This window comes from Chaetura pelagica, unplaced genomic scaffold (genome assembly GCF_000747805.2).
Source record: "Chaetura pelagica isolate M959 unplaced genomic scaffold, ChaPel_1.0 scaffold317, whole genome shotgun sequence".
Lineage (NCBI taxonomy): Eukaryota > Metazoa > Chordata > Aves > Apodiformes > Apodidae > Chaetura > Chaetura pelagica.
Genome location: NW_009953864.1, coordinates 788,182 through 804,342, shown reverse-complemented (window position 1 = coordinate 804,342; position 16,161 = coordinate 788,182). Strand labels below are relative to the sequence as shown.

General features: G+C 38.1%; 1 protein-coding gene across 1 annotated transcript in view; it reads right to left on the bottom strand.

Moving 5' to 3' along the window:
- Nucleotides 1-1,627: 1,627 nt before the first annotated feature.
- DAP (death-associated protein) overlaps nt 1,628-16,161 on the bottom strand; it is a 41,936-nt gene continuing 27,402 nt past the window's right edge. Inside the window, exons 3-4 of the mRNA XM_010001363.1 lie at nt 2,623-2,665; nt 1,628-1,747 (exon numbers count right to left, since the gene is read on the bottom strand). Of these exons, the coding sequence (XP_009999665.1) occupies nt 1,628-1,747; nt 2,623-2,665 (163 nt within the window). The remainder of the gene's footprint in view (nt 1,748-2,622; nt 2,666-16,161) is intronic.

The window sequence follows — 16,161 nt, the reverse complement described above, 5'->3', positions numbered from 1 at the left end:
ATTATGCATATTCTAATACAGAATAAGTCTTATAAACAAGAATAAGTCTTATAAACAATGCTAATTTCTTAAGGCAAGTAAGGTTATCTAATTAAATTGAAAATAAGGACTGCATATACAGATTGTACATCCTTCCTTGGGTGTAGAATAAATATAACCATGCATATTCTTTGCAAAACACCCACATGAAGTGAGGTTTTTCACTTGTGAAATGGGCCATATTTCACATGATTTTGTTGTTGTTTTAAACCAGATACTCAGGGAATTATTTAATTATTATTATGCCACTGAAATTTTTAAAATTAGTATTCTTAAAACTTTCCTCGCTGTTTTTAAGTATTACTTGATTTCAAACATAAATGAACTAGTAAAGCTCCAAGTGACCCTACACTTTCATTGATTTGCCAGGTGAATGTTGGCAGCAGTAGTTCCAGTAACCGCTTTTTTGACATTATTAAAGTTTTATAAACCCAGAGAGTACTTAAGGCTGTACTGTATTTATAGTAAGATAAAAACAGAAGTATTAGGTGGAATGTTTAAATAAAAAAAAAAAAAAAAAGTTTTTCTAGGTTTGACATAGATGAGTTGTAGAAGAAAAATGATAAAAAGTGATTTTGAACTGTGCAAACAAAAGATTTAATTTGTAGTCAAAACTAATCCGATTGCTCTATTTGAAAAGAGTTTTTTATTCCCTTATATCACTACTGTCCTTATTCACAGTAAGAAGAATCAGAAAAAGTAAGATGTGTAACAGAGGTTGAGTCATAAAGTTAAATTACGTTTACTAATGGTATATCCTAATTTCAAATAGTGATCTCAAACTGTACCTTAAAAAAAAAAGGAAACAGATTTTTCACCAGTTTATCTTAAGTTCAATTCTGGAGGGTCCTGAGCTCCTTCAGCATGCTATTGGAATTGCGGAATCAAAGCCTCATAAAAATACAGCCCCCAGTGAGATTAGTAAGATCACAAATCAGTTGTGCACAGCAGCATTGTTGTTAAGTATGATTTCTCTCCCTCCATCATACCCACAGATCTCCAAATGGAAGAACCTCAGGAAGACTCTGCAAGTGCAAAGAAGATTCAGCTGGATTTCTGCGCACGTGAGAATGTTGAGCCTTTTATCATCTCACTAGTTGAAATCAGAGGGCACAGCCACTGAGCTGTAACACTGCACGATACTGAAGACTGCAAGGGTTCCATGTAACCAAGACACCAATCCTGTCTCAACAAACTCCCTCCAGGCAGTTAAGTACAGAAGGGATATTCTTCCTTACCCACTTAGCACTAAAACTACATTAACTATCTGCTATTGCGATGCCACAACTAAATGTACAAGTTTTAAGCTCAGTAATCATATTAATCATAGTGAAGTTTTATCTTGGCAATAAGAAAATCTTGTACAAAACCCACTCTTGATCAGCATATACTTAATAATAGAGAATTTTCCATCTGGGATAACAACTGAACGATATCTTCATTCTTATTAACCCTTGACAAATAAAGAAACAGCAAAATATTTTAGAGGTCAACTTTACTGATTTGACAATGTGAATTCTAAAGGCTTTTGTCTTCTCTCGAAAACTTATCCACTGATGATAGTTTGGTTGATGTTTTGGTGGAGAGCTCATTTGCGAGGCTGGTGGATGTGCTGTTTGACATGTTGTGGGTGAGGAAGCTTTTCCACAGAAGGATGTGGTTTCTGATGAGCCACCTGAGCCGCAGCTGGAGGGAAGTCCTTATCACCCTGTTTGAAGAACACACCAGGAAAAATGTAAGAAATCTTAAAAGTGTGCTTTCCAATTCAAGTGGATGTAAGTTTTTGAACATGTGAAGAACAGATGGAAAACGGCATTGCATGTTACTCTGAAGTGCTCGTGTACACATCCTATCTTGCCATTCTTTTAGCCAACTTCAAGACTCCACTGATGTAAGTTTCACTTCTTCCAGCTGCACATACCATCCAAGAACATAGTATCTTAAAGTGACCCAAGGGAAAATAAAAAGCATCTTACAGGTAAACCACATTACACAGCCCAGTGATGTAAGGTCATCATGATAAATGTAACCATCATTTAAAACCACGTCAAAAATCCTATTGCAACACACAAGGCATGAATTACTAATCATAGGATTAATGGCTGTTAATACTAATGATTTAGCTTATGGATTTCCAGGTCCTGCCTGCTCTTAAAATCCAGAATAATGCCTAGAATCCTAAGTACCCCATGGCATGTATGGCAGCTCAAACACCTATCTTCAAACACATATCCTTACAGGCAGGAGTGTTGCTCCTCATCACAGATCAAGCTATACCAGCAGACTTACGTGCAACCACTTTGAAAGAAAAGTAATGCAGTAATATCTAGCTTGGATATGAAAAGAAGATCCAATGAAGTGCTAAAATTCAAAGTAAAACAGTGAAAATAATTTCAATTAATAATTTCAGTTTCACACAGAACCAGAAGGAATGCTCAAAGAGACTTACACAAATATACAAAACATAAAGCCTCTTCTCATAAAAGAGGAATGAAAAAGATTAATTCTGCTCTGATCAATGATAATTCTGAAAATCCTACAATCATTCTTCTATGACTGAAATAAATCTAATGGTAATCTTACCCTGGCGAGGACTCCAGAGATGAACACTGATGGTTTAGGTGGGCTGAAAAAAGGCAGGAGGGATCATTAGTGCAAATTATTTAAAAGACAAAAATGAAAATAACATCACACATACAATGGGGGGAGGGGGGAGTGACATTTTTAGCAATTAATGAATATTTCAAATAGACAAAATTTCCTCTTTAAATTACTACTGCCTTACCAGTACTTACTGCAGACAAAAACAGGCCTCTAAGTTTTGCCTGCTACTACTTCACTTTAATCGTGACAGCAGTAAAAGGCTAGTCCAACAATACTGTTCCTTACTTAAAGATGGGTCTTTGTTTGCATTGGTTTCTTAATCCTCAGATTTTACATATAAGCTGCCAGCTTCGTATTTTTGTATTGCAACAATGACAGTTGTAGTTGGACTAAACTTACTGCTGTGATGGAGAATAAAGTAAAATTCAAGTTTGTACCTGTCAGTCTAATGGATTAATATTCTCAGTCTCAGAAAAAACAACACATAATACTTTAAATCACACACTTTCTAGCAAATACTTACTTACTCTGTTACATAAAAGGAGAAGCATGCCCACAATAAAACTGATGTTAAAAAAAAAAAGAAGGCAAAGTCTTCCCTGCTTTTTCATTTGCAGACCTCCATCTATGCCAATAGGAACAGACATTCCATAGGTAGAAAATTACTTTGAAGCTTCATCAGTATGAGGGATCAGCTTCCCTGTGCCACTGATTTACTGAACTGACCACCTCTATGTAGAGGCCAAAGTGCCTATAGCTGTTAACGTAGTATTAGACACGCCTAACAGCATGTCAAACAGCTCACCCCTGGTGCTGGGTGTTGCCACAGTGTCTAAATTATAAATACTCAGCAACTTCAGTGGTAATTTGGGCAAGTAAAACCATACATCTGCATGGAGTCTGCAGAAGGGTCAAGACCAGAGGCTCCAGAAAATCTCCACAACAGATGTAACACTTCTTTAAGAAAGCCATCTAACCTGAGGCACTGCAAAGGTAAGGAGGGACTGGAGATCAAGTTGTGCCTCATTCTGAGCATGTTTGTAACAGAGGACTCGGAACAGTTCGTTCATTAAGATGGCTCATGAGAAGGGTCCCTATCCTGTGATGTTATGGCTGACGAGGTAGGAGTAACACAAAGCAAATGATTTATCAGAGGAATGATACTGATTATTATGATACACTCTACAACTACACAGCTTTTAAAGTTTTATTAACATTATGTTATGTGAAGTTAAGGTAACATGCAACAGTATTGGACCCTGACATAATGGTTTAATAAATATGCCTGAGCCCTGTTGAAGTCAGGGTCTTTCTACACAGTCTCTGAACACCCCAGTTATTTAACAACACTCATCATCCCTTCTAGACTTTTTTTAAAAGTCAGAAAGACAGGATCAGAAAAAGGGAGAAAAGAAGGAAGTTCTGCTCTAAAATACCTCCATTTAAGAGTACCACTGATATTTTCTTCAATGAGACAGAACGTTTGATAGCTGTATTAGACTCCTTCAATCTCAATTTTCTGCTAGTATGAACTAATAACAAGCAAAGATCAATAGCAAAACACTTCCATTTTATCCTAATCGTACTGATGCAATTAGTATATAACAGTTTGCATGGTATTTCCTGGATGTTGAGTAGCAAACTCAAAGAAATAACTCCGACTGACAGAACACAGAGGTACTGCAGTTGCTTAAGGCACCATTCATCAACTAACACAATAGCATTATAAAAGAAATTACCAGTACATGGAAAAAAATGCGTGGCAAGTTATTCTTCAACTATACATGGAATTTGGCTTTAGTCACACTCAAAGAAACAATTACTTGTTTGGCATTGCATTATTAACAATATGAGAAATTCAAATAAAGGATTTTTTCCTTGCAGTCTTACTATGACCTTTCAGTGTTCACTACGCTTGGATGATGCATGAAATTCAAATAAACATTTCCCTAAAAAAAGCCTGTCTTTGCTGAATGTGCTACAGCTTGTCTGCCTACCACCAAACTGTACTATCTGCTGTCTGTTGCATACTCCTTGCTTTAAAAACAAGTTAAATGCTCTGTGGCATTGGTCAAAAATGACAACCAGAAGGAATCTCTAGCACAATGGCTGTTACAAACACAGCTTTTCTTTCTGCAAATCCTAAGTCTTCTCAGAAACCCTAGTCTACTCTACAAAATGTCATGCTACTAAAATTCAGCACCCAACCTTGCAAGTGCCAAGCTCCCTGGGGACACAATAAAGATGGATGAAGTTAGAATATTTAGTACACTTTCATAACTATTTTTATTTAGTTGCATGTCCTTTTGTCTAAGGAACTAGGCGGAAGACGCTGTAAGTATCATCTTCATGATCAGTTAAGCTAAAATCCAGTCTGAGGTTTGTCCTTCCGTAGTACTGCAGAATTAGCTAGTGTATCTTTACAAAGAAGACAAAAATCAGCAATACAATTTTCCTGGTAAAAAACTACATCCTTCAGATATGAAGCATTTATCTTGAACTCTTGTAATGAAATAATGTATTTAACCCTGTCTGTATGGAGTTGGTTCTGGGACTGTCTTCAGTTGAACTGCTTTAGGAGCATGGCACTGATTTGGACCATCCCACAGGCATGTGGTAGGCACCAGAATAAATCATGCTAACTCACCAAAGGCTAACATGGAACATTTTAGGGTAACACAGGGCAATTTGCTGACACATACGGAACAACCTAATGGGAAACGAGTGTTGTAAAAATGGATCTACATTCAGATGCAGCTGGAACTGATTTGTCTTTGACTTTCACTCATTTGTCCTCTCCACAATTGATTGGATTCTTCTTGCATTATGCTAGATTTCCAGCTTCTAAAAAGAAGAACTAGAACATTGATATGGCTTCCAGCTCGAGTGCCTCTACCCTGCATTCACAAAGATCTTTTAAAAAATTCCCAACATTTATTTTTGGCTGACCTGAGTTCCCACCCTTGGCTGTGAGTGCACACTGTAATGAAGATTCACCTCTCTACTTATCTGATTACAAAATGCTTCACTCCTAGGGAGGAGACACCAGCCTATTAGGAATCTCATTTTCATGCATTAATTATTCCCTAGAAGAAAGACAGAAAGCTTTCCAGAAATGTGAATGTGTCTGTATTTATGCTCTATGTTAAAGTCACTGGCTTTCTCCCCATTTTTACTAGATTACGTTATCCTGGAAATTATCTTTAAACATTTAATGTTATCCATTATCTTTGATGATCTGTAGAACCAGAATCAGGCCAGAACATATATAATCACACATCTATACTAATGAAGAATGCAATGGATTAGAGAAAGGCCTGGATAATCAGTCACTGATTCATACTTTAATTTCATTCTTAATGAAAAAAATCCTTCTACAGATGAACTTGTTTGCAATAAATTCAGCCTCTATTGCCAGACTCTCAAACCATTGGCACTTATGGACCCAGATTAGCTGCCAAGACGATGACTCCATAATTGCACCCTAGGACATCTACTGAGACTGCAGTGTTGCAACATCACTCGCTACCTTTCCCAAGAACCTACTGAAAAGAGAAACAAAAATAGAGAAAACGTACAGGCTATCATCGATGCATTTGCAAAACACTTTCAAGTGCTTTAAATTCTATTGGTGTTTTATGCAAAGCACAACCTACATTTCCGGTATTTTGTAAACTGTGATGGTTGCTTAGAGGATATACTAAATCTGATGAAAATCGGTTTGACAGATGTTGTTTTGAACAGTATTCTTTGTCTAAGCATCAGTAAAACAAGAAAGTGAAGAAATACTACTTTCTGACAAAACCTGACTTTGTTTATTCATATATGTGCTTTACAGCTATTTAGTGCACACATTTATTTAAAGTTAAATAATAGCCACAGCCGACATTGTGTAAGGAACACAACAGTGTGCTTGCCAAGACTACTTAGAATGCGTGTCAATACTTTCAGAGCAAATCCTTATTTTATTATAACATATGGAGGAGAAGAACATCTGTTGAGATCTGAGCATTCAAAGAACTTACGCTGATTTTACATGTGCGAAACTGCTCAAAACTGCACCTGTTTAACATCAGCTTCTCTACTGGATTAATTTATCCTGATTGCATTCAAATAAAATAAAGATTTCTATTATTTCATAATACTTAGCTTCAATAAGATATTTTTATCTGGCATTGGAAGCAAATCACAGAGAGATGGAATGCTTGAAAAGACCATTAGCTAGATAAGCTGAGGCATTAATAATACTAAAATCGTATGCCTTCACCTTAGAGGGACTGGTTAAACTGAAGTTTGTCAGACATTACTGTAAAGACAAACATGGTGACATTGGAATTACTGTGAAATCTCCTACAGGCCACAGAACATACATAGCACAGATGAGTATTTATCCAACTCCATTTAAACTAGAGAAACTAAAGAAATTTGTTTTATAAATTAACAGGAGATCTTATAGTTATCAACTTTATCTATCTATACATACAGTGTATGTGCACACAGACATGAGGCTATGCATGTACAGAAATAGAGATGACAAAGATTCACAGTTTTTAGGAGTGGTCCCAAATGCCCCTACAGCATAGGATGAACACCTACAGCCACTCTCCTGTCTGCAGCACTTGAACCACCTAAAGCACCATCACCTGATGGGATGGATCTGAATCTGATGCTGGTTTCCAGTGGCATGTTGAAAGGCAGATCCAATCTGGAGGAAGGACTATGAGTATCGCTCACAGTACAATTCAAAACAAAACCTACATTTAGAGCTGACTAACCAGGAAACAAAACCATGTATAGGCATAATTCATTCCCATGTGAACTATAAACTCCTGGACAGGGAAATGGGTCTTACTGCAGCCAGCCGGTGTAGAAAGCTCATGCTCCACATTCACTGGGTTCACATAAAAAAGCAAAATGCTAAGACAAATAAAGAATAAGAAAAAGCAATAGTAAAAATAGTACCTCACAGTATATCTCATTTAAAATACTGTTATTTGGTCCAGGAACACTGTAAGTAAAGAATCAGAGAAGAAATAAAGATGGAAAAAACAGGTTAGAGAGCATGGAGAACCTTCTACCTGAGGAAAGAGATAGGAACTATTTGCAGACAGTATACAAGAGTGAAGAATATTCCTTCTTTACATTATAAGTAAAGAAAGCAGAAGGCACTTAAAACTAATAATAGCAGCTACCTTTAATATACCATGGAACTAAATGTAGAACCTCCTGAAAATATGACAAGATCAAGAGTTCAGTGAGATTCAAATTATATGATGCAAACCCATTTACATCAGTCAGATTAGAAACGTGCTATGTGAATGCTGATGCTCCAGGACTCAAGTTATCCTTAAACTGATCAGGACTACAAAGAAATCTCCTCTGTGCAGAGGTTAAACTTTGATATGTCATTACCCTTTCTGCCTTCTATTAAATATCATAAGAGATTATCTTCCTGATACATCTGATTCCCCCCAAATTCATCTTCATACTGTAAATGAGGGTGAAAGCACAAGGTCAAGATGCCCAATGTGCCAACACTTAAAACAGGTTAGCCTACTTTAAAAAGGACAGAACAACACAGATACAAGGCTTTTGTTAAGCTAGTAGATTTTTTTGTTGAAATAGGTAAAAAAATGTTGCATCCTTTAAAACTACATTAAACTCCTAAAAGGAAATTATTAATATTTGTCTCTTCATACTTGTGGGAATTAATGATATGTCTTATCAGTGGGGATCATCTTTTGCTGTTTAAGTGGGCCTGGCAAACAGACATATGAAATCTACAAATAACAGCATGACATGTTTTTTCAAAGACTTAGGAACCAAAAATAGTTATTTTTAACTATCAAAGATAAGAGTGGAGTTTGTAACTTGTTTTCTTTAATCAAATCATCCAGTGGCATGTACTGCGACTCACAGTTGGCCTCTAGCTGGGGCAAGCACAGGAGGAATCCCTGTGACAGGCTGCAAACTGAAGAGACACCTACACAGAACCTGGAGCTGCACCCAACTCCATGAACCACCGGGCAAAGGCAGCAAGTGGACAGCATGCACTTCACTCTCCCAGCACCCTGAAACAGCAGGCACTTGAAAAATGAGCAGAACCTTCTACTGAGCAGATTGGCCTTTATTTCCTTACTCATTTGCAAACATACCATTCACTCTCATTAACAAGCTGCTTAGGCAAGCAATATCAGAAACATATATGAAATAGTATGATCAGCAGTTACCCACTGATGCTCCAACTGCTCCCTAATTAGAGCAAATTTTGTCACTTTCTGCCTTGTCCTGGCATGATATTCACTCCAATAACAGAAAGTTCTCCAGATATGCTGAGCAGAATTTCACTTTCAGTCAAGAAAACTTCAGACTTTAATCCTTCTCTTATCTTTCCAGAATTAAAAGCATTTTGGCCAGTCGTTCAAACCATCCAGCTTAATCTTCAAGGTTGCTTGGGAATTCCTAATTTTTTGTTTCAAAACATGAAAGCTAACTAGTCTTAGTTTCAGTCTAATGCCACTTTAAAGATGTCCAGATACTTACTTATAGGGGTGATTATTTGAATGTACACAGTTGCCTTTGATTTTGGCATTGTCCATGAAAATAAATTCCAAGATGATTAAAAACACATTGAGATGATTAAAGACATTTCTCACCAATACAGTAAAACTAACAAGCACACTGCTCACCAGCTTGCCTGAAATACTTTCCCATTGGTTATAATACATTTAGGTTATTAATTTTCTGGAGAGAAAAGTAATAATTAGTCTGACTGACTACCAGAGGGAAATATTCTAGCTCACTGCATGAGGACATACGCTATCTGATATTCTATGATAATTTATCCTGTTGAGGTAATTTATTTATCTGCCATAGCTTTCAAACCTTTAAGATCACCCACAGGATGGCACTGTTGAACCTCTGAGTAATGCACACAGTAAGAAGGGAACACCTCAAAGAAATCCAGGTGCTGCAGCAAATGCTAAAATGAGTAAAAAGCCAGACTTCTCCTTGATGCCAAATCTTGATGAAATGCAGTACACATACACACACAAATTCATACACAGCCCTACAGACACTACTTTTGGAAAACAATGTTCTTGTTCCCATGTGTTAGTCTGTGTCTTGATACACCTTATGAACTCAATGCCCTGTCAGGAAATTTTAATGACTATTTGTTTTGCTACTCACATACAAGCAAATTGGGTATCCTGCTCTTTTAATGAGGTGGTAAATCACTGGTCATTATATTTAATAACAACTGATTGACATTCATTGTTCTTACATTAACTGACAACATATTTGCAGCATATGGACTGATTAATCTCACCAGCCTTTCATTTATCTGGTTTTAGTGCACCTGTTAGCCATAAAAGAAAATTATTTAAGAAAGATATCCACCATCTCTTATCTATATGGTTGTACATGACATTGCTATCAGAGGTTAAATTGCTCTTTCATGCCTTCTTCTGACGAAAATACGAAGATTTAAGTATTTCACCTTTTCTATAGACTCAGAGGATTTACAAATAGTCTATAATTCTCCAACTGCTGGCTTATTTATTAGGGTTCAACCCTGTTATCACAGTATCTACGTTAGCTCTTGGTGAACATCAATGGCAAACTTCTCACAGGCAGACAATCACAGCACTAGCCCACTTAATATCTGCAGTCATTTAACTGTGGAAAAATGAGAGCTATGAAAACTGACATAGAGCAAGCAGTACTTAAATGGTGACACAACTCAAAGGAAACTCTAAAATCAGGAATGAAGTAGGGCAGACTTTAAGCATTTGCAAAATGGCCAGCAAAGATCATGGCACAAAGGGGAGGGAGGACCAAATCTTCTATATACTAGTCAAGTTCTGAAGTGTATCCTTGTGCATGCTTCCATGACAGTAGCACACTTCCATATGGAGAATATCATGGCTGTGGACCCGCACTACAATGTCTCAGCTAGAGAGACACATTACCTAGTTTAGTTGCAGCACTTCTGTAACTCCTCCATCTTCCAGCAGATGAATTATGGAGTGGAACTGGAAAAACACTGTGATGCTGTACTAGGAATACAAGATGTCAGTGCAATGAAGGAGACACAGAAGGCAGAAGCTAATGAGAAGGTAAAAATCTTTACCCTCCTGCCCAGGTTAATCTGTGTTTGTCTCAGAGACACACAGCAGTGACCCAGAATTTCCAAAACTTTCCTGTTAAAAGTCTGTACCTGAATCTTGCTTTCTGACTTCTCAAGCCATTATTAATTCAGTAGATGTGCAGTCTTCACTCTCCTACTGCTCTGAAGAACTGCAATATAACTTCTTACTACCCCAAGCTACACTGCAGACACACAGTCAACTGTGCATGTTTCCACAGCCACAGCACTACTGTGAGGAGTCTTCTCAACCCCATTTTACACCATGCATTCTGCATGGTATCCTTTCGGCAGTCACATCCTACTGTTGTATGAAACTCCCCACAGCAAAAGCAGATTAAAACCAGCTATTCACAGCTCCATCCACAGCAGAAAAGACTGTGATGAAATTCTTCACCCAATAAAGAGCATTGTTGAAGATCATGAAGACATTCCAGTAGTATCAGATCCCATTGAAGATTGTGTGAGCTGGCTGTATTGGTCAGGAACTTGCTTTAGTTCAAACCCTGCCAAAGTTACTAACACAATTCTCTCTATTCTCTGCTGGCAAGTGGCATTTCTAGAGGCATAAATCTTGTAATAGGAATAAAAGAAAACTAAGTCCTGAAAGCTGGAATTCCTCTTAATTCAGACATAGGAAAAAAGAAAAAAACATTCTTTAAGTATGTAATCTTATCTTTAGAGCTCATAAGCAAATAAAGACCAAAAATAAGTTTCAACTTAACAGCTTACTTTTAATAGTAAGAAACACTCTAACCCCTAATAAAACTTACTGAACTGAATGGAAGCAACTGCTTCATTCCGCTACTACCATGTCTGGCTTATATCAGGAATACTGTGGCCTGTAGGACTAGGGAAACTATCGTGTCCCTGTACTCAGCACTGGTGAGGCCACATCTTGAGTGCTGTGCTCAGTTCTGCGTCCCTCGCGACAGCAAGGGCATAGAGGTGCTGAAGCAAGTCCAGAGGAGGGCAGCTAGGGTGGTGAGGGGTCTGGAGAACAAGTCTTATGAGGAGCGCCTGAGGGAATTGGGGTTGTTTAGCCTGGAGAAGAGGAGGCTGAGGGGAAGCTTCTTTGCTCTCTACAACTACCTGAAAAGGAGGTTGCAGCAAGGTGGAGGTCAGTCTCGTCTCCCTAGTAACAAGCCACAGAAGAAGAGGAAATGGTCTCAAGTTGTGCCAGGTGAAGTTTAGATTGGATATTAGAAGAAACTTCTTCACTAAAAGGGTATTTAAACACTGGAATATGCTACCCAGGGAAGTGGCTGAATCACCATCCCTGGAAATGTGGTGGACATGGTTTGGCACTGGACTCTGTAGAGTTAACACCATACTTGATAATCTTAAAGGTCTTTTTTAACCAGAATAATTCTGTGATTACTATGCCTCCTGCTGAGCTGTGGTGGCTGGAAAGGCAGCATCTTTGTTTTCCATTTAGAAACATGCTGTCACATGAACACAATCAGACCAGGCTGTTTCTTCCTTCCATATTTATCTTAAGGGTTAAATCTATAAGGTCAACATCAGATATTACAATCATCTATGAAACTTCTACTACTATGAACGGGACTGGAACTTGGTACCAAGAAAACACAGGAAATTACCTTGAATAAATCAACAGCAATGGGATTCAAAGCACTACAGTCTGAAGGATTTTAAGAGTTCTTAGGTGGTGAGCTTTCACTCAGTGTGAAATAGAAGTCGAGCTTTTTAAAGTGAAAATATAAGCCATGACAATGCAAATGGGTAACAGATCAATTTTCTGTTACATGTGAACATAGTTCTATAGTAGCAGCCATTCATTTCAATGGGGTGCAGAAATCTTAAAGCAACTAAAAACTCCCGAATGTCAATACCACTAGTGATTTTTAACCTAAGAAAAAACAACTGCTAATTTTCCAGTTCAGTCTGTTAGATCTGTCACATCTTAGTGCTCCATTTATTTGAGATCTGAGAAAGGCCTCACACTCCATAAAGGCTCAAAATTCTGGTTTAAGTTACAAAACAGATAAATCTTTAAAAGTGGGCATTGAAAAAAAAAACCTCGAGTTTTCATTTAACACAGGCTTTTCATGTCAAATACCTACCCATTCACTCTGGAATTATCACCATGAAAAATGCAAAAAGAGCAGGTGTAAAGAGAAGGTCCTTAATTTATCAAAAGGCCAAATAATTTTCTAATTTTCATCCTCTATATTTATGGCAAAAACCAATGTGGCATTCCTATTATTAACCTGAATTTTCAAGAGAAAAGACAGACCTCTTGTGTATACTTGCTCTGAATACTTGATGCTATGACATTAAAATTGACAGAAAGGTATTGGTCTCCTGTCATATTTATTTAAAATCTTTATACAGAAGTCCATGGAGATGTACCCTAGTCACCCAGATGACAGCAATGCTATTGCTGCTACATAATGGCCAGCTGCAAACTGAAGTTTAATTTCATTTTTGTCTATCAGAGGGATCTCTTCTAGCTACTTTCAGTTGCAAAAAGAGAAATTTCCACAAAATTACAGCAGTCATCTTCATTCAAAACTGCAACACATCAAGAGAAGCAGGAGGTAAAAAAGTATACAGGAGCTTAAAGCAAAAAAAGCAAGCTTTGTTATGAAGCTCTGCTGTGAAAAACAGTCATTTTAATTGACGGAAAATAGTACAATCCACAGTTCAGAAAAAAACATGGTGCAATCATGCTGTTTGATCTGTGAGTGCAATTAAGAAGAGAAGGGCCCATTCTTTCCAAGGTTAAATAGTTCAAGAATTCTGTGAATACTGGGCAGAAGTTCAGTGAGAGAGGAAACTGCCAAGGTGAGAGGAGAGAAAGGATCGGGAAAGGGAGGAAAAAAAATAAAAGGATGAAAAAAGGGGATCCTCTCCTTTGGAAGTACTCCTGAGTAAGCATCAGGAAAAATTTCCTAAAACACAGTGGAAGTTTAACTCTCTTGAAAAAGAGCACCAAGAGGTGGATTTGCAACTCCTACACAAAAAGCACTGACCAGCCACCAGCACGAATGTACAATGAGATATCTACATATGAGTTCTGGTACCTCTGCTATTTCCAGAACCCTAGCTTCCATATAGACCACTCTTGATCTTCAGTCTTTGATGAATCAAAAGGTTATGACTTCAGCATTTGAAATAGAAAGCCCACAACTGTCCACAGCAGAAGAAGAACACATGGGAAGTGGCCAACTCTGTATCTGCTCTGGGCTGGCATGGTACGACAGTAACATGTGACAGAAAAGATCTTCCTTGCATTGTGTCAAAGGGGAAACTATGATCACCTGTGGAAGTAATGGAAGTCATGTTGATTTTAGTCTGCATTCATTTTGCAGAGCTTCAAGTAACAGTAGGGTGCTAATGCAGAATGGAAAAAACTACACAAAACATAAGCTAAGAATAAACTCTTAAGAAAGTCCATCCTGAAGTAATTCCTGTTTATCTCCCTAGGTCTCACAGACTGGCAGGCAGCCTCTCATAACTTTCTCATTAACCAATCAATGTTCAGAAAGTCTCATTTTGATTTCACTTAGTGTTATCTCACCTTCTCTCTTGGCATATGAAGCAATTTGATCAGCTGTTACCTTTTCTTTTAGGTATGGTAATCTTGAGGAACAAATTAATTACAAACTTAAATCAGGCTGACAGGTGTGACTATGCAGTGGAGCTTTTTAAATGGAAATGCATATTTAGAACTTCAGGAAGGCTCTTAATTATTTCAGGTTGGTCAGGTTTTGGATCAGATCAAGATATTAACATAGCAATGTGAAGGTGTAATTTGGTGGTGTGGTGTTTACAGCCTTGGAAAATCTAAGGAAAACTTATTCAAGTATATTAGCTATCTATCATGCACACAATGCAACAGTTTCCAAAGCAGGCTGTAAACCTGAAGTCTGGGTATTATCATTAATATACCTTGCTGCAATTTCCAAAGGGGTTAGCCATTCACCATTTCACTTGATTTAAACAGGAACACTGTACCTCTGAAAACTGAGCAAAGAGTATGAAGTAGAGTACTTGCAGCACTTAAGAAACCACTTGTGAATTTTCAGTAGAATGTGTAACTTGGCCTGTGTAACTACTGTCAAAGAAGCAGGACAAACCAGACACATCTGATATAGTCCTTGGGAAAATGTGAAAAGAATTTGAGCGTAAATGCACAGATTAAAAAGGATAGAGCCAGAGAGCTGGTTGTCTACCAGCTCACACACAATCTTGTCAGTCTATACTGTGTGGTCTTCTAGTTTTCTGAGGATGCCTTCATAAAGTCTCACACTGCAAAGGCTAGACGGCTGTCCTGGATCATCCAGTCTCCAGTATGTGCTGCTTGGGTGACTCCTCTCAAGTACGTACACATAGTGATAAGCTCTCACTGAGCCTTCTCCTCTCAAGCCTAAACAATCCCAGTTCTTTCAACCTCTCTTCATAGGAGAGATGCTCCAACCTCTCCATCATCTTTGTGGCCCCTCATTAACTGGACTCTCTCCAGTAGTTCTGACTCCATCTGGTACTAAGGAGCTCAGAACTGGACACAATCCTCTGGTGTTATCAACCAGTCCTCTCAGTTTTATGTCATCTGCAAACTGGCTGTGGGTACACTACCCCATCACCCAGATCATTAATAAAGATGTTGAACAGGATTGGACCAGACCCAGTGCTGACCCCAGGGGTATACTGCTAGTTACTGGCCTCCAACTAGACTTCATGCCACTGATCACCACTGTCTGGGACCAGTCATTCAACCAGTCTTCCGCTGACCTCGCCGTCAGCTCATCCTGCCCACACTTCATCATATCCTCCCTACAAAGACCTTATGGCAGACAGCATTGAAAGCCTTGCTGAAGTCTAGGTAGACAACACCCAAGGCCCGGCACTTGTCTACCTTTTACTTTAGTGAGCCTGATTCATCTTGTTTTTAGCTAGAACACAGGAACCCACAACATGCCCTTAAAAAGGAATACATAATAATCTTCACATCAAAGCTTGCTCTGGCTGAGATGGTTTCCATAGCCAGAAAACCAAAAAAAGCACATTTCCTAAATTAGACTAATACCAACTAAATAACAAGCTTCCCTTACTAGAAGACACAGGACCAACTTTTTTTCTGTTGAAAATACAAAGCTTTGAATTAAAATTTCTGCCCAAGACAGTTATCCTCATGATTACACAACAGTCCCGATCTCTAGACCTTATCTAAAGAAAAACCACACTAAGGTAACCTAAGGCCTTCTACTTTTCTGTGTTCAGGTCTATTAATCCAATGCAAAAAGCCCCCCATATACATACTCAACGCATAGCTGGACAGTTACCCATGTGTTGTACTTTGGCATTATCCATGCAGTTCGTGCACTACAGACAACTTTCTC